At 41.3% G+C, this 20,189-nt stretch overlaps 2 protein-coding genes across 2 annotated transcripts in view; one reads left to right on the forward strand and one right to left on the reverse strand.

Annotated features, from left to right (window-relative positions):
- Nucleotides 1–4,496: 4,496 nt before the first annotated feature.
- Nucleotides 4,497–13,178, reverse strand: vrk1 (VRK serine/threonine kinase 1). Its single transcript, XM_017431657.3, has 13 exons — nucleotides 13,071–13,178; nucleotides 11,784–11,943; nucleotides 11,552–11,607; nucleotides 10,511–10,580; nucleotides 9,919–10,006; nucleotides 9,733–9,841; nucleotides 9,560–9,652; nucleotides 8,318–8,450; nucleotides 7,168–7,288; nucleotides 7,029–7,087; nucleotides 6,298–6,467; nucleotides 4,889–4,982; nucleotides 4,497–4,803 (listed from the first exon to the last, which is right to left on the reverse strand). The coding sequence occupies exons 2-13, from the start codon at nucleotides 11,941–11,943 to the stop codon at nucleotides 4,640–4,642; spliced, it is 1,317 nt and encodes a 438-aa protein (XP_017287146.1). The 5' UTR covers nucleotides 13,071–13,178; the 3' UTR covers nucleotides 4,497–4,639.
- A 1,092-nt stretch (nucleotides 13,179–14,270) lies between these two features.
- si:dkey-288a3.2 (protein phosphatase 1 regulatory subunit 37) overlaps nucleotides 14,271–20,189 on the forward strand; it is a 34,458-nt gene continuing 28,539 nt past the window's right edge. Inside the window, exons 1-2 of the mRNA XM_037977760.1 lie at nucleotides 14,271–14,586; nucleotides 15,400–15,500. Of these exons, the coding sequence (XP_037833688.1) occupies nucleotides 14,427–14,586; nucleotides 15,400–15,500 (261 nt within the window). The 5' untranslated portion in view covers nucleotides 14,271–14,426. The remainder of the gene's footprint in view (nucleotides 14,587–15,399; nucleotides 15,501–20,189) is intronic.

Genomic DNA, 20,189 nt, shown 5'->3' on the forward strand with positions numbered 1-20,189 from the left:
GGGACTCCCTTGTTCTGCTGGGGGACTTCAATGCTCACGTGGGCAATGACAGTGAGACCTGGAGGGGTGTGGTTGGGAGGAACGGCCCCCCTGATCTGAACCCGAACGGTGTTCTGTTGTTGGACTTCTGTGCTCGTCATGGATTATCCATAACGAACACCATGTTCAAACATAAGGGTGTCCATATGTGCTCTTGGCACCAGGACACCCTAGGTCGCAGTTCAATGATCGACTTTGTTGTCGTTTCATCTGATCCCAGTGAGATACTACCTTTCAAACTTGTTGGAGACACACAAGTTGGGATGAAACACACAAATCTTCACTTGGAATGACAGTTTGCGAAAAGTAATCACAGCTCCAGCACTCCAGATTTACAGAGACTAAATTAAGAAGGGCTTGGGAAATTTTAAGAGAAAATTTGTTGTTTAAATTTTTCAAATATGTTCAAAATTTATGTGGCACAAGAGCAAGGCTTGAAGACTCAGACCAGGAAGTTGACAACCCTCGTTTGACATTTTGGAAACTTCCATGCAAATGCACCACCCAGTGAGCTACACGCTTCAGGTCCATATTAATCCAAATTAAATGTCCCTTAAATTCATAGGTGAGGTTATAAATGTATCTGTGTGAGTGTGTGAAGGTGCTGAAGAGGCACTGAGCCAGGAGAGGACCCCCCTCCTGTCGAATTAAAGCCTTCATTTGGCCTCCAGTGTGCAGAAACATGTTGGGTCTGTATTGTGACACCTGGTCCACAAAACAAGAAGAATCAGCAGCAGAGAAAAGGACTTTCTAAGTTCCAATTTCACTGCTGCTTCTTCTCTCAGGAAAAAAAAAAAAAAAGCTGAAAAGATGAAATTAAATGTGTGTGTATATTTTATCATGTCTGCTATCGCCTTGTGAAAATTGCAGGTAGCTGAGTGCTTAACATTCTCTTGTCAAGCGTCCTCCTGCTGGGACAATAAATGCCTGTCCAGTTTTGCTCACAGCGGCGGCTGCAGATTACAAACAGCAGGAGCACGCCGCAGTCTGAACACAAAACCGATAAGGACGCCCGTCTTAGTGCTGGCTTCTCCCCGCGCCAGCAACCCGCTGCTTTCTAATATTTACACACAACTAGAATGGCAAATGTAGCGTAACTTCACCCACACACCACCCCCACACCTGGAACCTGTGTGCATATTTCTCTGTGTTGCTTGGACCAGAAAAGGGAAAAAGGGGGGATTAAATTACACCACAAACAGTGAAATTTCATTGCATCTTTTCATCCAGGAGTTTGAGGTAGGTGTGGATGATTGCAACTGTTGGAAAGTTTTTTGGGTTGGAAGGTGGATGAGTGTGTGTGTGTGTGAGAGGAGGGTGAAATGCAGATTTCTTGTTGAAGCTGTGACAATCGAAGAGATAGAGATGGCAGAGAGGAGACGCAGGAGGCCACTGACACACATTATTCACCTGTGCAAGACAAAGAGCTGCGTGCCATTTACATTAGAACACAATGAAACAAAAAAACGACTTCTTTAAAACTTCTTCAGATCTGATTCTGTGCCGTAACAGGAGCCAATATGTTGTTCTGCTCTCCACAGAATGTCTAAAATCCTGTAAAATATTGGACCATACAGTTCTTTACTGTCTCAGTTTGGATTTAGACCAGATTAGCACCGAACTGCCTTCAATTAAAGAAGTATTTTGTTGTTTTTTCTTTGCTGTTAGTTTGGCCATTTCCTGGCAGAAAGTACAACCAAATACTTAAACGACATCATTAAGGGAAGTTGTGGATAATGTGAATGCTTTTAATTTCCTCAGTGTGCTGAATGGCAGGTTTTAGCTTTACACTTTGTTGTTTCTTTGAATTCTTTTTGGTAAAAGAGTGCATTCAAGTAAGTGATTCTCCTCTTTTTGAGCCGTTCTGTTGTAGATTAGCTGCTGTGTTTGGGATCATTGTCCTGTTTGGTCCAACAGATGTCCTCACATTTGACTCCAGGATCCTTTCAGGGTCAACTCAATGACTGCAAGGAGCCCAAACCATCAGCCTTTCGCTACCGTGCTTGACAGTTGGCATGACTTTTTGCCAAACTTTAGGCTTGTTTTGTTCCAGGAGTCATGTCATTAATTCAAGTAAAACTTTACAAACCTAACTTTTGTTGCCATATTTTTTTTAGAGAACTGCAACCCTTAAAAAAACAAAAACACTTATTCAGTCTTCTTTTATTGTACTGTCACAAACTTTAACCTTTAATTTGCTAATTAAGGCCTGAAGAGTCTGACATGGCACCTTATTTAATTAATTAATTTATTTATTGGAGCATTGCATGGTTCGACCTGAGGTGAATTTCCCGTCTTGAGGATAATCTGTCTTTATTCTGAATTATGAGGCACTTTCACAGACCAGTCTGCCTTCAAGCTGCCTCTGACCCTTCATGAATCATTAGTGAAGCTCACCGTGTCTCACATAGATGTGAGCTTTCAGAAATGAGGCAAGCTTTGTGGAACCAAAAGAGGAGTGGAGCAGAACTCAGGACGACTCCTTTGTATCGTTTTCAAAACATGCTAAATTATAGCAGATAAGCGAACTTCTTTGTTTTTATTTTGCTAAATGTAAAGTTGCTTTTAAACCCAGTGGCTGGTTGGTCACACATCCTTGAGCCTCGAAGCCGGCTTACCTTTCTACACAGTGACTGTCATGGCTGTTTCCACCTCGCCTGGTGGCTCAAAGGCACAACAGTAGTGGGTTGACAAATGTTAGAAATAGAAGTGTTGAAATGTTTGTGAGAGTGTCCCTGTGGACTCCAAAGTTTGGAAATGACCTTTAACCCTTCCCATATTGATAAGCAGCAACGGTTGCTTCTGTAAACTCATTGCTGTTGTCTTACCACCTTGGCATTGCATCAAACTGCTCAAACTTCTGCTTTTACAGAGCGACACACACCGAAGCAGCTGGCTGACACTTCAGCTCCTAACTCATGCTGAAGCAGAAAGGACGGACTGTTCACTCGCTGTTCTTTGGATTAGTTTGTGTAATGGTGTGACAGTGTGAGTTGGTGTGTTATTGTTGGGTTTGTTTTGGTTAAAAAAGCCGATAAGCTGCATGAGTTTCAGCTTGTCTTTAGTTGGAAGTTTTTGGACCCCCACCACAAAAAAAAAAAAAACTGAAAACACTAACAATTGTCCCAAACACAGGAAACCCACTGGTTGGGGAAAGTGTTATTGAGTTCTGGGGAGGGTTGGTGTTCGTATCATAGGGGCGGCGGTTAGTCGACCGCTGCGAGGCGTTCTCACTCCGCCGAGGACGTCCAGGTAAGATGACCCCTCTCTCACCTCCACTTTCCAGCCCTGGCCCTGCCCCTGCCCCCACTCTCACACATCCATTTGCTATCATTATGTACTACTGCCCCCTGCTGTGGGCCCACGGCTGCGGCGCCCCTCGGGTCAATGTGGTGGGGGCTCTTTACTCCTGAGGAGGCTGCAACAATCAATAGCAAGCCACCAGCCGCCGCAGGGGCCCCCGAGGGCCCTCACATCGCCAACATTAGTGGAGATGTCTTCCTCCATGGGGAGGGAGCCTGTTGGGAGTTAATGAGGGAGGAGGGGGGGGGGGGAATGGACAGCTTGTCAGCAGCTTCTGAAGCATGAAATGTTGTCGTGCACGCTCGTTGTGATGGTCTGACACCACTTCCTGTCAAATATGAGACATTTCAAACGACGGAGACGCCATCGTGACCCTGTCTCCGTCAGGAACACGGAGACCCTCAGTGGGGGAGCTTTTTCTTTACAAAACACGTTTCTGTCTCGAGCATCTCAGTCTGTTAGAAAAATATCTCATGAATCACTGGATGCATTTCAGTCAGACTAATGTTAGATTTCTGCCTCAGCTAATCAACTTTAGCCAACACAAACAGATACTAACACCTCATATCATACATGTTATTTTAAGGTTTGACCAAAACAATTATAACTCATGTCTCAACATAGAATATAATCTCAAACTCTGGCGTGATGAGCATTACTTCAAGAAATGCCTTTTTAATAATTTACTGTTGAAAAGATGTTTTTATAGATGCATCATTGGCCACTTTCAGGTGTTTAATAAAGAGCATGGAGCTATTTATAGTGTTTTTTTATTTGTTTTAACCTGAAAATCAACATCAGTGTTTACTCTGCTTCCATAGAAAGATCTGAGAGAAACAGCTGATATGATGTTTGAATGTAACAAAGTATTATAAACCAGCAGAAAGAGGATTTATGGGACTTTTTATAAGTTTATAGGTGTGTGTAGATGAATTTAAATATTTATCTCCTGCCCTACAAATTAACCTACAGAACATTTTTCTAACTCCATCATCCTGTAGAACGTCTGTAAAAGTTCATATATGAACATTTAATATTTCAGCTGGAATTCATCCATTTTTATCCCTTATGCTGTGAAATAAAAATGTTGATGAAAGTGGTTCCACTTGTGTTTCTCTTCACCCTGAAGCTGAAATATTGAGGAAAAACCAAAGAACTCTTTAAAGTTTCCTCTTTATTTCAAACAGGCTTCACAGAGGTACATCACAGCTAAACATCTCTCAGCACAAATATCTACCAGGCGTTTATTTAAGAAACAAAAACAACGAAATAAAGGAGTGCAGAAACAGGTCAGTGTTTACGAAGCGGCTTTCTTCCTTCCTCTGGATTTCAGGGCGAGTCCAGGCGACGTCTGGGTGGCCGTCTCCACCAGTCTGGATTTGGGTTTCCCCCGTTTTCCAGAGCCAGGAGCCTTTCGGGGTCTTGGAGCAGCTTTGGGAGTTTCCTTCACTCCGTTAAGTTCTGCAGGAAACAGTTCTGCAGAGTTAAACAGCTCTGAACATTTTTACACACCGGATGAACTCTCGTTAGAGGAAAGGAGGCCCACCTTTTTTCTTTGAGGCTCTTTTTTTCTTGACGGGACTTCCATCATCGTCACTTTCCTCCACTTTTTCAGCTGCTTTCTTTCGTTTGGGTGCCTTCTGGAGACGAAAACAAAAAAATCCTCACTGGATACAGCACTGTAATAATGTGTCTGAGAGCAGATATGTGTCTGCAGTCTCATCCTGTATGTTTGCAGCTAGTTTTTGACAATCTCAGCTTATTAGCATGCCCACGATTAGCTTAACTGGATTCCAGGGTGCACAGATAATTCCACTGCTCACATCGTACCCACCCTCAGCTGAGCCCCGCTTCTTGACCTAATCTACCGGAATGGACTTTTGAAATGAAGAAAGGCAGATCTTTTGAGACCTGGATATGTTTTCTGTCAGAGCAGAGGTCAAGCGCAGTTGTCAAAATAAAAAGTACTCCTGAGACGGCTTTGAGACGCCTGATTGATTCAGATCTTTGCGCCCAGAGAAACCTCTGGCTCAGTTCTTCATCATCTCCATCCTGCAGAGATCAACGAGAGCGAGAGCGTTTCTGACAGAAGCCGGCAACGTCCTCGGAGTCGAGGGTTCATCGAAGATCATCAACTCCTCCCCGTTTTCATTTCTGCCTCCATTTTGACAATTGCTGTCTCAGGATGGCTGCGCGGCGCCCGCTGAGGGGAACAGATTGGCGGGATAATTACATACAATAACCAGCGCCGAAGCCTGCTAGCCTCGTCACAGGGAGACGACACGAGGCCACGGCAGCAACACAAAACACTAAATCTGAACACAGATTTGTAAAAAACCAGAAAGGTAAAATTAAACAGAATAAGCAAACATGAAGCATAATTAACCCAGAATTCCAAAACGTTGGGATTTGCAGTAAAAATGTAAATAACAACAGAAAGCAATACTTTGCAAATGTCATAAACTTGTATTTAATTCACAACGGAAGTTAGTAAACATTAAATGTTTAGTACCTTAAAAACAAAAGATGTAATTGTGAATTTTATGGCAGTGATGTCTGTTAAAAGAACTGGACTTCCCACAGTGCAGAACCAGAACCAGAGCCTAAGATCTGAGCTTCAGGACACTTTAGATGTCAGACTGGTCTGTTCACTGATCAACAGCCGAACCCTGAGCCGAAACCCAAGCCGAAACCCGAGCCAAACCCTGAGCCAAAACCAAACCCGAGCCGAACCCTGAGCTGAACCCTGAGCTGAAACCAAACCTGAGCCAAACCTGAGCCGAAACCCCGAGCTGAACCCCGAGCTGAACCCTGAGTCGAACCCTGAGCTGAAACCAAACCTGAGCCAAACCCTGAGCTGAACCCTGAGCCGAACCCCGAGCCGAACCCCGAGCCAAACCTGAGCCGAACCCCAAGCCGAACCCTGACGGTCTTGGCGTCGTGGTGTGTCCTGACCTTGACTGGAGCTGCCAGCGCTCCACTGACAGGTGGGAACTCCAGCTGGCCGTCGTCTTTCGCCTGGATGGCCTTCAGTCCGTTCTGCAGGATGGAGCGCAGCTTCTCGTACGGCGGTCTGTCCTTGTATCCCATGGAGTTCACCTCCTCCATGAACTTCTGGATCTCATCTGGAACAGGAGGATGCACCAGGTCACCATGAACTGAAACCTTTTATTTATCAGGACAGGAAGTATCCTCTAAAAGACCACATTAATCATTTTGGAAGTCCTGTTTTCTTTTTCATACAGCAGAACAAAAAGCTGCGGTCCAGCCTTGCACGTCTTCTGTTTGGCAGTAAATGTGTTGTTATGTTTATGCAGATGAACTTGCATTGAGCGATAACCCCGGAGCGTTGCTGTGTTACACACCGACTCTGCTTCGTTCTGTTTGGAGTGATTCTCCTCAGACGTGACACACGGTCACACACAAACACACAGATGGAGTTGTAAACAACAGTTTGTTTGTGCTCAACCAAGCAGAAGGCAGGAGCTGTGACGTCTCCTCAGTCTGAGGCGACGCTCTGCCTTCAGGTCAGAGAATCAGGACGGCTCTCACCGCTAAGAGACAACAGACGTCACAACAGCCGTTTACAGCTGGAACGAACCTTTTCTCTGTGTTTCAGTGGACGTCTGTCCTGAATCAGACCACCGGTGTCGTGAAAACATTTAAAGTGTGTTTGTGGTCCATACCTGGCTTGTCCTGAGGGGAGAAACACTGAGACATAAACTCTCTGATGTTTTCTCGACTCCTGTGAAGAAAAACATTTGGTTCAAATTTCTCCCCTGAGATTCCGTAGCTTTTGAATCTGCCTGGAAGTGTTTGTCCCACCTGATCTTGGAGTCTCTGACGTACTGGGGGTCCTGCAGCCTGTCCTCCCACGGCAGCCGACCACTCAGCCACTGAACCATGCAGTAAGACAGGATCTCCAGGTCGCTGCGCCTGCAAGGAGCTGCAGACAAACAAGCACGTCAGCCTGCAGACTGCTAAAATACAACAAAATAAATGTCTTTAAACTGTTTCATATCAACTTTCTGGAAAGAAAACACTTATTTGCTTTGTTTCCCATTTTGAGATGAGATCAATATCAATCTGATTCCAGAGAACCTTCCTCCTTCAACACAGACATCACTGATCCACACAGCAGCCATAATTGTTTTACTGAATCTGTAGATAATAAACAACCCTTTTTATTGACTTATTGAGGTAATAAATTACACAGCATTGAAGTAAAGAATCACTGATAAGTGTTTTCACAGTTCCTGTAACGACTGAAGGCAGCTCCTTTTTGTTTTGGTGTTCAGGAACTGCAGAGTTCATAGATGTGATTTTATGTGGTCCTTTTTTAGCCTTTTTAAAAACCTGAACAAAGCAGAGATGAACCAAACCAACATCCAAGCTTGAGCTTTGAACCAATATTTATCACAGAAATTAAACTTTTTCATCTGCAGTGCAAATGAAACCAGAGAAGATGCTCCTAAAGATGTTTCTTTTGAGGAGATTCCTGGTTTTTAAACCTCTCAGAGTCTGAGATCTGAAGGTGCCTGATGCTGGTGTCAGACACGTCTCTGTGGATCAGTCCTGGGAACCTCACCTTTTTGTTTTGTATAAAAATGAAACCAATCAATAGTTTTCATTTTTATGCTGATGAAACTGATGTGATGGTCTGTTTTGGCTACAACGCCCCTTCAGTAGTTATCTGGCTGATAGAAATGTCCCATTTTGACCTGCAGGGACTGATGAGGAACTCTTCTGACTTTGTGTCCTTTCTGATTTTAGTTGTGTGTGTAAATGTGTGTAAGAAGAGCTGGAAAGGACACTCATCTCAAACACATTTTAGGAGTTTTAATTATCAGGTTAAAAACAAATTTAAAGAAGGTAAAAATGTTACAGAACTGAATCAGTTGAACCTTGTGTTTTTATAATTAAACATGGCAGTTGTGCCCTCCAGTTGTCTTTTTTTTAATTCGGGGGTACCTACATACTCCTTTGTGGGCGTCGATGCTTGTGAACTCGATGGTACCGTCGTGACATTTCTTTGGATCTTCCTTGTACTCCTTGTGGTTGCCTTCGGGTGTGTACCTGTACGCCAGCCCATAATCAACCAGGTAAACCTGCAACGCAACAGAGAAACACTTCAGCTCTGGGAGGAAAAAAGAAGGTGCCATCTTGTTACCGGGTAAACAGTCAAATTAAAACTGAAGAGATGGAGAGGAGGGGAATGAAACCAAAGGAACGAGATCATATGAACATTATTTTAGTGATGACAACCAACAAACCGGAGGGGATTGTTGAATTTTAACGGCAGCAGGATGCAAAGTAGCAACAGTTTCGTCTTTAACGAGCGTGAAATAACAACCTCTGGGTACAAAGCAGACACAGACTGACCAGAACCCAGAAAGTACAGATGTGTCTGTATACTCAGACCATCAGCCTTTCTGCTTCAGTGCAGCTAAATTATTTCCACCCAGTCATACTCATAGACACACAACATTATGAATAATCCATGTTTGATCATTCAAAACTAAAAAAGACAATTCTGGGAGTCCTAACAAACTGAATTGACAATAATTGGCCTTCTCCATGGAAGAAACCTTAAAGGTAATCATTACAAAGTCTGAATTCAAACATAAAAAGGTTCTTCTGAACGATATCTAATGGTGCAGTTTGAAACGGTAGTTTTCCATATATTGATCTTCTGAAATGTGGGTCCAAACTCAGTGTAAACAAAACACTTTGCTGACACAATAACCATCGATACGAGAAAATTCTGTTTGGTCTTCATGATTTTAAATTTGTGTACCTTTATATAAATATTTTTTAAATAATACTTTTGTTCAGCTGCAGCACGGAGGAGCATTAGGAGAATAAAAATTAAATTAACAAACAGTCACCCTACCTAATGCTAAAATCCTGAGGGGCTGATTTTTAAATTGTCATTTATAATTAGCTCTTTAATAACAACACCACTGATACATTATTAATCTCCAAATTAAATATTTGCCCCTGCCCCCACCTTGTTTGGTGGAAAAAGCTCTTTGCTGTTGCTTTTAATTTCCCAGTTTTTCAACACACACACACACACACACAGACCTTAATTGAATCTATTAAAGCAGTATGAGTGGAAGAACAACAAGAATCCCAACCATCTCTGCGGTCACAGCACCTCTGATTCCTGACAACAAACACCTAACAGCAGCAGGGTGGTTCTGCTGGTACCGACCTGGTTCGGATTGCTGTGGCTCAACATGAGGTTTGACGCCTTGACGTCGGCGTGCACGTACTCGTGCTCGTGGATAAACTCCAGAGTGTCCAGCTGCAACAGAACAAACAGTTTAAAACAAACCAAATCATTTCTAGAACAATTAAAACTTTGATTTTTTTCACAGAACCGACCAGCCGAAGGCCGAGCTGCAGGACCAGCTTTCTGGGGAATCTCCTTCCACATTCCTCAAACTTCTTCTGCAAGTCTGTGCCAAGTCTGTCAATAACCATGAACCGATACCTGCGGGCACAGAGAGGTCGTCCTGGACTTTAAAACCCGAACCCAAACTCAAGTTACTCTTCAAGTGCCCTGCTCACCTTTCGCCCCCTTTCTCGTGCAGACCTGAGCCCCAGTACCTGGGAACCCCCAGGTGATTTAACTTGTGAGACTTCATCCAGTGCTCAACTGCAACACAAGAGAAAACGGGTCAGAAATTCACAAACGTAGAGTCACGTAAACCAGGCAGTCTGGGAAGACGATATTTTCTGCTGTTGGTGTATGTGGGTGATGTTAAGCCGTGAGAGTATTTCTGTGTGTGTTTGGGGTGGGGTGGGGTGGGGTGGGAGGGGGTCCAGGATGGCTGCAAGCTAATCTGCTGCCGGGGCAAATATTTACCAACAACGTGAGATTCCCGCATGAATAAAATATGAGTCTTTGGTTCCTTAGTAATATAACAGTTAATTGTCAGGGGAGACTGACATTTGGATTGTTGTTATATAAAATGCAAAGCTGTGGCCTGGGGGCCAACGGAGCTCCACCCCCACTTCAGGGCCCCTCTGAGCCTCTGCTGCAACACGGCCGTTTTAATTAAGAAAGTTGGCTTTCTTTTATTTGTTTGTCCTGCTGCAGAGACGCGCCGTTGTTATGATCACAAGACGAACTCTGATGGTGAATGATAATGTGACTCACTGATGTCGGGCTTGGCAGCTCGCATGTAAAATTTCAGCTCGGAGAACAGCGGTCCGTTCTCCCTGGGCTCCTGTAGAACAAGCACAGTCTGGATTAAACTGGGAACGTCAACAGATAAACAGGAAGCAAGCTAAAGAAACAAAGGGACAGTTCAGATTTCTCTTTTTTTTTTTTTTTTGTGGACATCAAATATCAGCAGTAACTCTCTTACCTGCAGCACCTTTCCAGTGTACAACACTTGGTGAGCGTACCGGGTCAGAGAGACTATCTGATGCAAACATTCACAACATACCGCAGCTTGAATTGCTATTATTCTTTTAAGGTTTGATTTGTTTTAAATAGTGGAAATAACTTTTAAAAGATTCCCTGTTCCATGTAGCTGATAACTCAGCCTCCAAACTGAGATCAGAACTCCTTTGTTCTTGAAGATGTAATTAATTTCACAGAGTTTAACAGAATTTTTGCCTTTTGTTTGTAAGAATATTTGGACTTTTTCGCCCTAAACTGCTGAACTGATTCCTGGGCTGTTTTTGCAACAATACCATCCCATAAATCAACAGTAGAAGCCTGAAAGTCCCCATCAGTCAGAACTGAAGAAACCTTTTGAATGAGCGTTGAAATGTATTTAGAACCAAAGAAAGACTTCCAGCTGACATCTGTTAAAGCAAATGGGATTACCACGATTGTAAATCTACATCGACCAATTACAAGAAAGAACAGCTTTTAGTGTTTGCCTCCATTTTTCTCACTTATAAGGTTGTGTATCTGTGATTTTGTTGTTTTGTTTCGAGCTGCAGATTTCACTCAGATCTTTAAAGCGAATTCGGCTTAAACTGGTTTTACTTTATTCACTTCTGAAGGAGTTCTCTGAATGGCTGATGAACCGAACCCCGGCACGGTGCAAAAGGACGACTGGAGCAGAAATGTATGCAGTTTTATCAAATCAAAAACAAACTGAATCTAAACAGAAAGGTGACCTCCCAGCTCGCTGACAGTTAGGATAAACTTCTCTGGAAGCGACACAAAACATCTCAGTCTTACCACTTTAATGACGTAGCGAGCGTCGGCACCAACAGATTTGTCAGAGTTTTGATCAGCTAGTGAGAAAAGAAACGAAGGTTAAAAACACAAAAGATTGCACAGCTATACTTTAAAAATTTGGAACTATTACAAATGTTGTGTGTCATCAAAGTTTCTTTTCACAAAGGATATCATCCGATGAAAAAAAAACTTCTAGTGTCTATATTAACTGCACACTTCAGATTCCTCATACCCAGATAGATGAGTCCAAACCCCCCTTTGCCGATCGGAGCACCCAGCTTCCAGGACTTCTTTCCGGTGTCTGTCAGAACTTCTCCCGGTGGAAACTCCTCCGCCAGCTTCCGCTTTGCAGGAGCTCTTCCTTTCCCTGCCGCTTTGGCTTTAGGAGGCATCTGAAAGGCAGTTAGAGCCGTTAAGAGTTGATTCCTGCTTTACAGAGGAAAACTTCCATGGCGTATTTCACAAACAGATGTTTGCTTTTGAATAGTTTGAAGGAAAATCTGCCAAAGAGTCCTGGTTGTTCTGATTGGTCAGCCAATCTCCCTGGCGCTGACCCTCCCAGCACTTAACATCAGCTCTAACAAAATCTGGAGGGAAAGTTGGTACATCCTCAGAAAGCTATAAACATAATTTTTCATGAAAAAACACACCTTAAAATACACACAAGTGGCATCTGAGTGGATGTAAATAGGAAAAAAAAGCTTCAGTTTGTTTTATTTGTAAAACTGGACAGTCTTACCATCTATTCCATAATGCTTTGCAGCCACATTCTTCAAAGCGACATTCAGACTTACTTATCAAGATAAATAAATAAATTTGGGATCATGATTAAGTGGGAAAAGCATCAGAGCAGCCAATGAATGCTGACGTTTTATGGCTTTTTTTTTTTAGTTTTTTAAATTAACAAAATACAAAGATTTATTTTACATGTTATAATGTACTTTTTTGGCTATCTGATTGTGTGCCACAGGAGGCACACGTTTAATAAATAAGATTGAACCAGATCTCCTTACAGTGACGTCATGACGTAACTGAGGCGCAGAAACAAACCGGTGTTCTGAAAAGGATCCGAACTGAAACCAGAACTTTGGCTTACGTGACAATTAGAGTATTTTATTTATTTTTTCGTTTAAATCCTTTTTCTTTCACGTGAACGCCCCTGAGAAACTTTGTTTCAAACAGAAACAACTTTTTCACATCCGTCAATAAGAAATAAAATACTAAACAGAAACCAAGCTAACGTCGGTTTAGTCAGTTTAACAGCTTTAGTTACAAATATGCTCTGAGAAAAAGACTACAGCCTCTTTTAGATCCAAGATAATCTATTCCTAAGCAGAAACTCTTTTAACCTCAGTTTGGAAATACAAAACTATCATGGTTTAGAGCTAGTTAGCTCTCATGCTAACTGCGCAGCCTCAATTCTGCTGCTCTGCCCGGCTATTTATCAACAAACGGATCTGAACATCTGTTCTCCAGGAAGAGAAAACACATTTCTGTTAGGTATAAGGAGAATACGCACCGTCACTTTGTTGTTTATGGTTGATTATTGAGTAAAAACCTTACAGGACCGAACTTTCAGCAAAACTACCGCTCAGGAAGCAGCGTCACGACGCTACGTTGTTCTATTGGTCAGTTACGCTGCGTAACGTCCTGAACGTAAAGCTGCATTCAATGTCCACGAAACAATTGGAAGCTTTGCTTTTTAACTCAAAAATATCAGAAAAAGCGCCACGAAAAGTGGGAAACTCTGCTTTTTAACACCGTTTTTTGTTTCATTTCAGGCCTCTCCTTATAAAACAACTTACTCAGTAAACACAGTAGGTTTTGGCACTTTCATTATACCAAAAACATTAGACAAAGTACTTCTACGGTTTCTTTAGATTCATGGATCATGATCATGGGGAGTAGTTTCTAGTTAGTGAAAAACTATGAGGCCACTTATAAAGAAGTTGTCTTTTTTAATTTCATTTTTAAAATTTTAATTTTAAAATTTAAGTTTAGTGTAATAAACGCTTCTAAGTACTCTCATCTCCAAGGACCTATGAATGCATCACGATGTTTGGATCATCATTAACAAAATTATCATTTTTGTTTTAACTCCTTTTTTCTTTCAACCTCATTAAAAAATGTTCATGGGGTCAATGAATGGTGGTAGAAGATATTTCAGACAGTTGAAGAAGGTATTGAAAAGGATATTCAAAGAACTTATTAGCTTTTCTTCCTTGCTTGTATGTGAGTGGATGTTGGCAGGTAGGCCCAAACAAATCCGATCAAATTCTCAAATTTTCTATGCAGTGTGTTTAGAGGGCAAAGTAATTCAAATTGTGCCAGCTTTAATATGTAGCGTTCTTTTAAATGAAATCCATAATATGGGGAAAATATTAAATCTCAAGTCTGTTGCTTGATAGTAACAGCAACCTTTTTAGCATTTTTCAGTTGTTGGAAACAACAGCTGCTGTTTTCTTGAAAGAATCATAAGACATCAATATGTGTAATGCTTTTAATGAAGCAGAAAAAAAATCAGCATACCTGCCCAGCTCATTGTCTGTGCACTCCTGACTGTTGTTGCAAAGGCTGAATTTGAATAGGTATGTAAATGTTCAAAGCCTTATATGTTTTGAATGTGTCATTTGATACAAACATATTGGGTATCACCTGCAACCTGGTGCACAACTCATGAATAAGATATTGGTTCTTTAGTGTCTTGTCTTTCCAGGTGCCACAGAGTGGAGAGAGAAGCTGAAAGAGGGCCGCTGCTTCAGCTGCTTGTTTCCTGCTTTCAGTCAGGAGAACTTCAGCATCTGCGGCCATGTTTCCAACCAGGACAGTTTCCTGACTGAGCTGAACTCAAGATCGCTCCTGGGTCTAAAGAGAGATGACACGCTGCAGTGACAGCGGCGAGCAAAGTGAGGACAGTGCAGACTTTTCCTCCAAAACCCAGAAGAGAAGAAAAAAAAGAGGAAAACGTGTGTCGTTCCCTCCTGATGAAAAGATAGTATCAGGCTTTGCTGAGCACAGGGACTCTGACAGATCAGGTGAGCCGCTGTTTATTTCCACATTAAAGAGGGAAAGCAGTCACAGAATGCATAAAGTCCCTCATCTTTGTCACTATTTTAACTTTACATTTAGTTCAGAAAGAGCAGAATTTGTGAGAAAGTTGAAATAGCTGCTGCAGACCCAAACTCCTCACTGCAGGCAGCTTTAAAACCTCACATTTAGATATCGAAATATTGAGTTTGGCTTTATTTTCAGTTGCATCAGTCATAAAACCAATTTTTTAAAATATATATGTTATTTTGCCGCCTTTTGAATTTTAGCCGTAATATTTTAGATAGAACAAGGAAATGCAATGCTAAGTAATAATAATAATAACAATATTAGTACAAATAATAATGATTATAATGAAGTTATAAGACTGGGTTGCTCATGTTTTATCAATGACTGTAGTTTGGGGGTAGATGGGTAGTCATTTGGTTTCAACTAGTATTTTAAACTAATCATTGGACTTTTATTTAAAATAAATTGAGTCATTTGGGGCTTTGACTGTTCATCAGTTGGGACCGTTTTATTTATTTTTTTCTTTTGAAGAGACTATTCTTATTGGTTCTTGGATTGTTTTTTTTTGGGTTTTTTTTTAAATGTAGCTTCTTGTTTTTGGACTTCTACTAAAAATAACAAATTATTAAATACCTAAATCTCTAATTAAACTTTATCAGTCTATTTATGGTTTCAGGGAAGGACCTACATCAATCTTTCAATCCTGTTTGAGGCTTTTAACCTCACTTTATTGGTTTTTGATGGTTTACTGCAGTGCACAAAGCACTGAAGTGTGTTTCTTCCTGTTTTAGCTGGAAGCTGCATGTCCCTGACAGACGTAATCGTGGCGTACGAGCAGAGCTGCAGTAAAAACCAGGTCCAGCCCGTAGAAACCGTCCTGCAGCAGCTCCAGGTACGTCATCAGTGGGAGTCTTCATCTGCTCATTTCTTTTAAATCAAAATGTTCTCACACTAATCAGACCCTCCAGGATTTTGCGATGTTGCGATCGCAACTATTGACGCAAAATCAAGCAAACCCCGTGAAAAACGCTGCAACTTTCCTGCAACTTTAACCCAATATTTATTGTTTCTAAAGTGATTTGCCACCGTTTCTGCGTTCTAGTCTCTTCTTTGTGGGTTTGTGTAGCGTGGAATACAAAATAACCCCAAATAACTCAGGAAGAAGACACGTGACGTCACTTCCTGTTAACATCAGAACGCCGGGAGCGTGCAGGAGCAGCGACCGAAGCCAAAATGTGCGCTAATGCTTCACATTTGCCCACAAAGATTTCAGCAAACCAGTTTCCTCCCCAGCTGCAGCTGTTTTGCACGTCCTGCAGTGTAATCATGGAACATAAACGCATCGACAAACACTTTGTGTCTGCAAAACATGTGAGGAGAGCTGCAGACCAGGGACAATCCAGAAATGCTCATGAATGTCAGTTTAGAAGCTATCAAAGTTCTCAAATAAAGCACCTTTTGAGAATGTCAATGTTTGTTGGGAATTATCTTACAGAACTAGGAAGTATTTTTGGTTTATATATTAGTATTAAAAGTTATGGTTGTTTATTGATTTTAGTAAAAAAAAAATTGCAACTTTTAGGAAAATGCTCCGCGAAATCAGGCATTTTAGCCGCAACAATCACAAAAAATGCCCGTGAAATCCTGGAGGGACTGATTAAGGCATCTTAAGCAACATCTCTGTCTGTAAAACCCATTCATAAAAAGAGGTTCTCTAAAATATGTTATTTTTTGGCCTTCTTTGAGTTTTGGTTTGAAAGTGCTGAGATGTTCAGACTGAGTCCTTCATGCAGAGGCAAAGAGATGTGGATTTCTTTTTTTCTGTATGTTGTTAAAATCTCACCAAATATATTTCAGTAAAACGTTATTATTTCTAATTTCTGAGCAGATCTTCAAACCGTTGGAGTATCAACCAGTATCTGTTCTTAAAGTTTTCATTTGTAGATGTATCGACGCTCCAAAAGCTCATATATGTTTCACATTTTGATCTTATTGACATTTGATGACATGACATTTGCCATAAAACAGATTTTTATTTTTTTTTAACCATATATTGACTTCGGATGCACAACGTCAGAGACGAAAGCTGCAGAGTGAAATATTGCATTAAAGGAAATGTGCGTAACCCTGTTTTTCTAAGCAACATCAGCAACTCTGCTCATAAAATAACTGCATGGTGGAATGACATTACAGCTCTGCAGAAAGGATCAATATCAGCTCTATAAACTGGCACAAGTCAAGGCTGTCAGAGTTGACGGCAGACTGCAGCTTTTATTAAAACAAAAGCTCTTTTATGAATCAGAACAAGCTCACAGATCTGGAGAAACACCGACTAACTGAATGCTTTGAGTCAGGATTTAAAAATAAGTGAATGTATGATTCAGACCGTTTGGTTCCAGAAGTCTCAATCAGGATTATTTTATTTTTACCAAACTTGTTTACATGTTTATGAAGCGGAGCATCACGGTGATTGAGCTGACTAATCCTAACCCTGTTGGAGTGTTCTGGTCTGTTGTTGGTCTGTAAGGCTTCGGGTTTCGTAAGTGATGATCGAAAACGTTTAAATAAAGTTTAATATGTTTGGGTTTTACAAGCTGAAACGCAGTTGTACAAGAAAAGGCCAGGCACTTTTAACTTTTATTTATTCACACAAATTTAACAGCTCTACCTCCTTTTCTTTCCTTCTTAAAGGTGAAGTAATATCAAAATTTAAATATCTTTCCCTTTATTTAATCTGCAAATCAGAAAAACAGAAATGACTAAAAATACTACTGATAATAATGATTGCTGTGAAAACCATCTCCAGATGTGTAGATTTCTAATAAAATATATTCAGGGCTGTTTGCTCCTATAAATTAGGTCTGAATGCATTAAAAATGTCTGAGATTACACATTTAAACTGCACAGAGGTGTGTTTTAATAAAACATCAGTTTGTGCAGCTGATTGAACAGTGATTTGTAAGGCACGGTGGGGGAAGTGTCATTGTTTGGGATTAAGTTGCTACATCAGGGACGGGCCCTTCTGAGGCTCTCTGCCTGTTACCTGAAGATAGACTTACAAATAAAAACAACAAAGTTTGGATAATTAGGCAGAATTTAATATCAAATTCTCTGAAATGTTGTGGTGGAGTTTAAAACATGCAGATGTAAGAAAATTAATCTCGTTTTCAAGTGCAAAGCAAAGAGTGTAATCTGCATCCAGTGTTGTGTGAAAAAAACTGCAGAAATCAGGCGTATTTTCAGCTTCAGCTACGGTCGGTACTGATGGGAGCACAACACTCAGGTCTCACTGTCATGGCCGCAAGAGTGGGCACAGCTCACTACCCTCCTTAATGTCTCACATGGAGGCTTTTGAACAAAATGAGACAAGAATGAAAGATGTTACCGTGTGTCCGGTGACTTTCTGCTTCCTTAATCTGAGCCAGAAATAATCAACTAATCTGCCGGACTGTGTTGTAGCTTTTCCAGGTTTTATTTCTTTGAACGGGGGGATAATTATTAGACGTAACTTCAGTTCTGAGAGTATGTTGTATCTCTTGAAGATATGAGAGAAAACAGGGAAGAACTGATCTTGTTTGCAGACGTTGATGCACCATTTTAACTTTAAGTTTGGATGATTGTTGGAACTTTGCAGGAAAATTAGTTATCAGAGAGACTAGTGGATGATTTCCTGTTACAGCTATTAATGTTTTCATTGAAAATGTTTTTAATATACTCATTTTTTGTTCATGGCTCAGATATTTTCAGCTCTCTTGAACGAGTTCTTGCATCATTTTGAGACAAACAAAGAAACTTTTCCCACTGTGGTCTTTCAAATGTTTTTTATCAGGTAGAGTTAAATAAGTCTGTATTTCCTGATGTGTTACTCTCAGAAAGGCCAGATTCCTCCTTTTTATAGCGCCCTATAAACTTTCACACAGCTTTTACGAATATTCTCTTCCTTAGTGACACACACACACACTCCCTCCGGTAACTTGAAACATAGTTTCCATTTATAATTCATTTTATGTATATACTTACTTTACTTGGATGAGCCACGTTAAAGCACCGCTCTCCATCCCCCCCCATCTGCATAAATTTCACTCGAGATCAAGGGGAATTATTTGTGTTAAATTAGAAACTTAGCTGTGCTCACATTAGGCATACAGCTGCTGTATTATCTCCGAGGTGCTAATGAACCGAGCTGCGGTGGAAACTAATGTAGGTGGTCCTCCTGAAAGAGTAATACATGTCTGCTTAAACATTAGCTAAGAGGGGCAATATTTAGACCAAAAAAGGGCTGCATGTGAATGAATCAGTAATAAGAGGATGCAAATCGAAAAGATGAACGCCTAAAGAGCAAATTTATTAAATTAGGTCTTTTAAGGCGCGAGGCAATTCCCCGAGGATCGGCGCTGAAGACTATTTAAAGCTGGTTTTAAGCACCCACGAGGCCCTTTGCACTCCTTTGAAATGTAGTAAGTGGATAAAACAGCGTTGCTGTTGGTGACATCTTCATAGGGGTGGTAAACAATATTAAGTTGGAGCCAGCAGGGGTGCAGGCCGCCACGCTTCGACTCTGATTTCACTGCGTGAACTCAAGTGCCGGTTGTTGAATAAAAAGGTAATTAAGATGATCAAACCGGGTCCGAGTGATGGCTTCTGAATGAAGAACAAGCTTGAATGCAGTAACAGGAAAACACTGTTTCCATTTTGTTTTATGACTTCTGATTGTTTCAGAAAAGAAAAGTTCATCTCCAGAACACAGAGAGATAGCTTTATAAGAGCCACATAAACAGGTCTGTAAGAATGTTTAAACTTCCTGTTCTGTGAGCCAGCAAAGACGGACTTTCTCTGGTCCAACACGTAATCAGCTGGTTTAAAAATCAGTGCAGCCATGACACAAACAGGCACATAAATCGTTAAGATAAAAAGCCATTCGGTGTTCAGTTTTTGCGTTTTGTCGTCATTGAGTCGGTGATGTAAGGAACCAAGAACGAAGGCAGCAGGATGAAACAATGACTTAAATGCTGTCCAATAAAAGCAAACATTAACTGAACATGGCAGGGGAAGTGCTGAACACAGTGATCTGATGGGGGAAGAAAATATAGTGAAGAACTGATGATAAACGAAGCGGTGGTTAGCGACCGGATTTAACAAATCAGTCCGGCACAAACCTTTACACTGAAGAATTTACAAAAAATATACTCTGCTTAGTCGAAACTACGCTCATTTATAATCTTTTGCAGAAGCAAACTCCGTCTTGGATTGCTTTAGTCAGTTTGTGAGACGCTGCCTCCAGGTTGGGGGTGATCTTTGCCTCGAGTGGAGGAGTTCGAGTATCTGATGGATTGATGGATCCTGGCAGCGTCCTCAGTAATGAGGGCGGTGGTTTGGTCAGTCGTGATGTTAATAAGAGCTGAGCTGAAAGGCATAGGTCTTATCTGACTGGTCTGTTTTTGTTGTGGATCATGACTGAAGGAACCAGATCCTGGATATAAAGCCTCTTTTACACTGGCCCTATTTCAGAAGTCCAGCTCTACTCGGCTCTGCTCGGCTCGGCTCGATAAAGAATGCATCGTGTTCACACCGGGGGGCGGGG

This window comes from Kryptolebias marmoratus, linkage group LG10 (assembly GCF_001649575.2).
Source record: "Kryptolebias marmoratus isolate JLee-2015 linkage group LG10, ASM164957v2, whole genome shotgun sequence".
Lineage (NCBI taxonomy): Eukaryota > Metazoa > Chordata > Actinopteri > Cyprinodontiformes > Rivulidae > Kryptolebias > Kryptolebias marmoratus.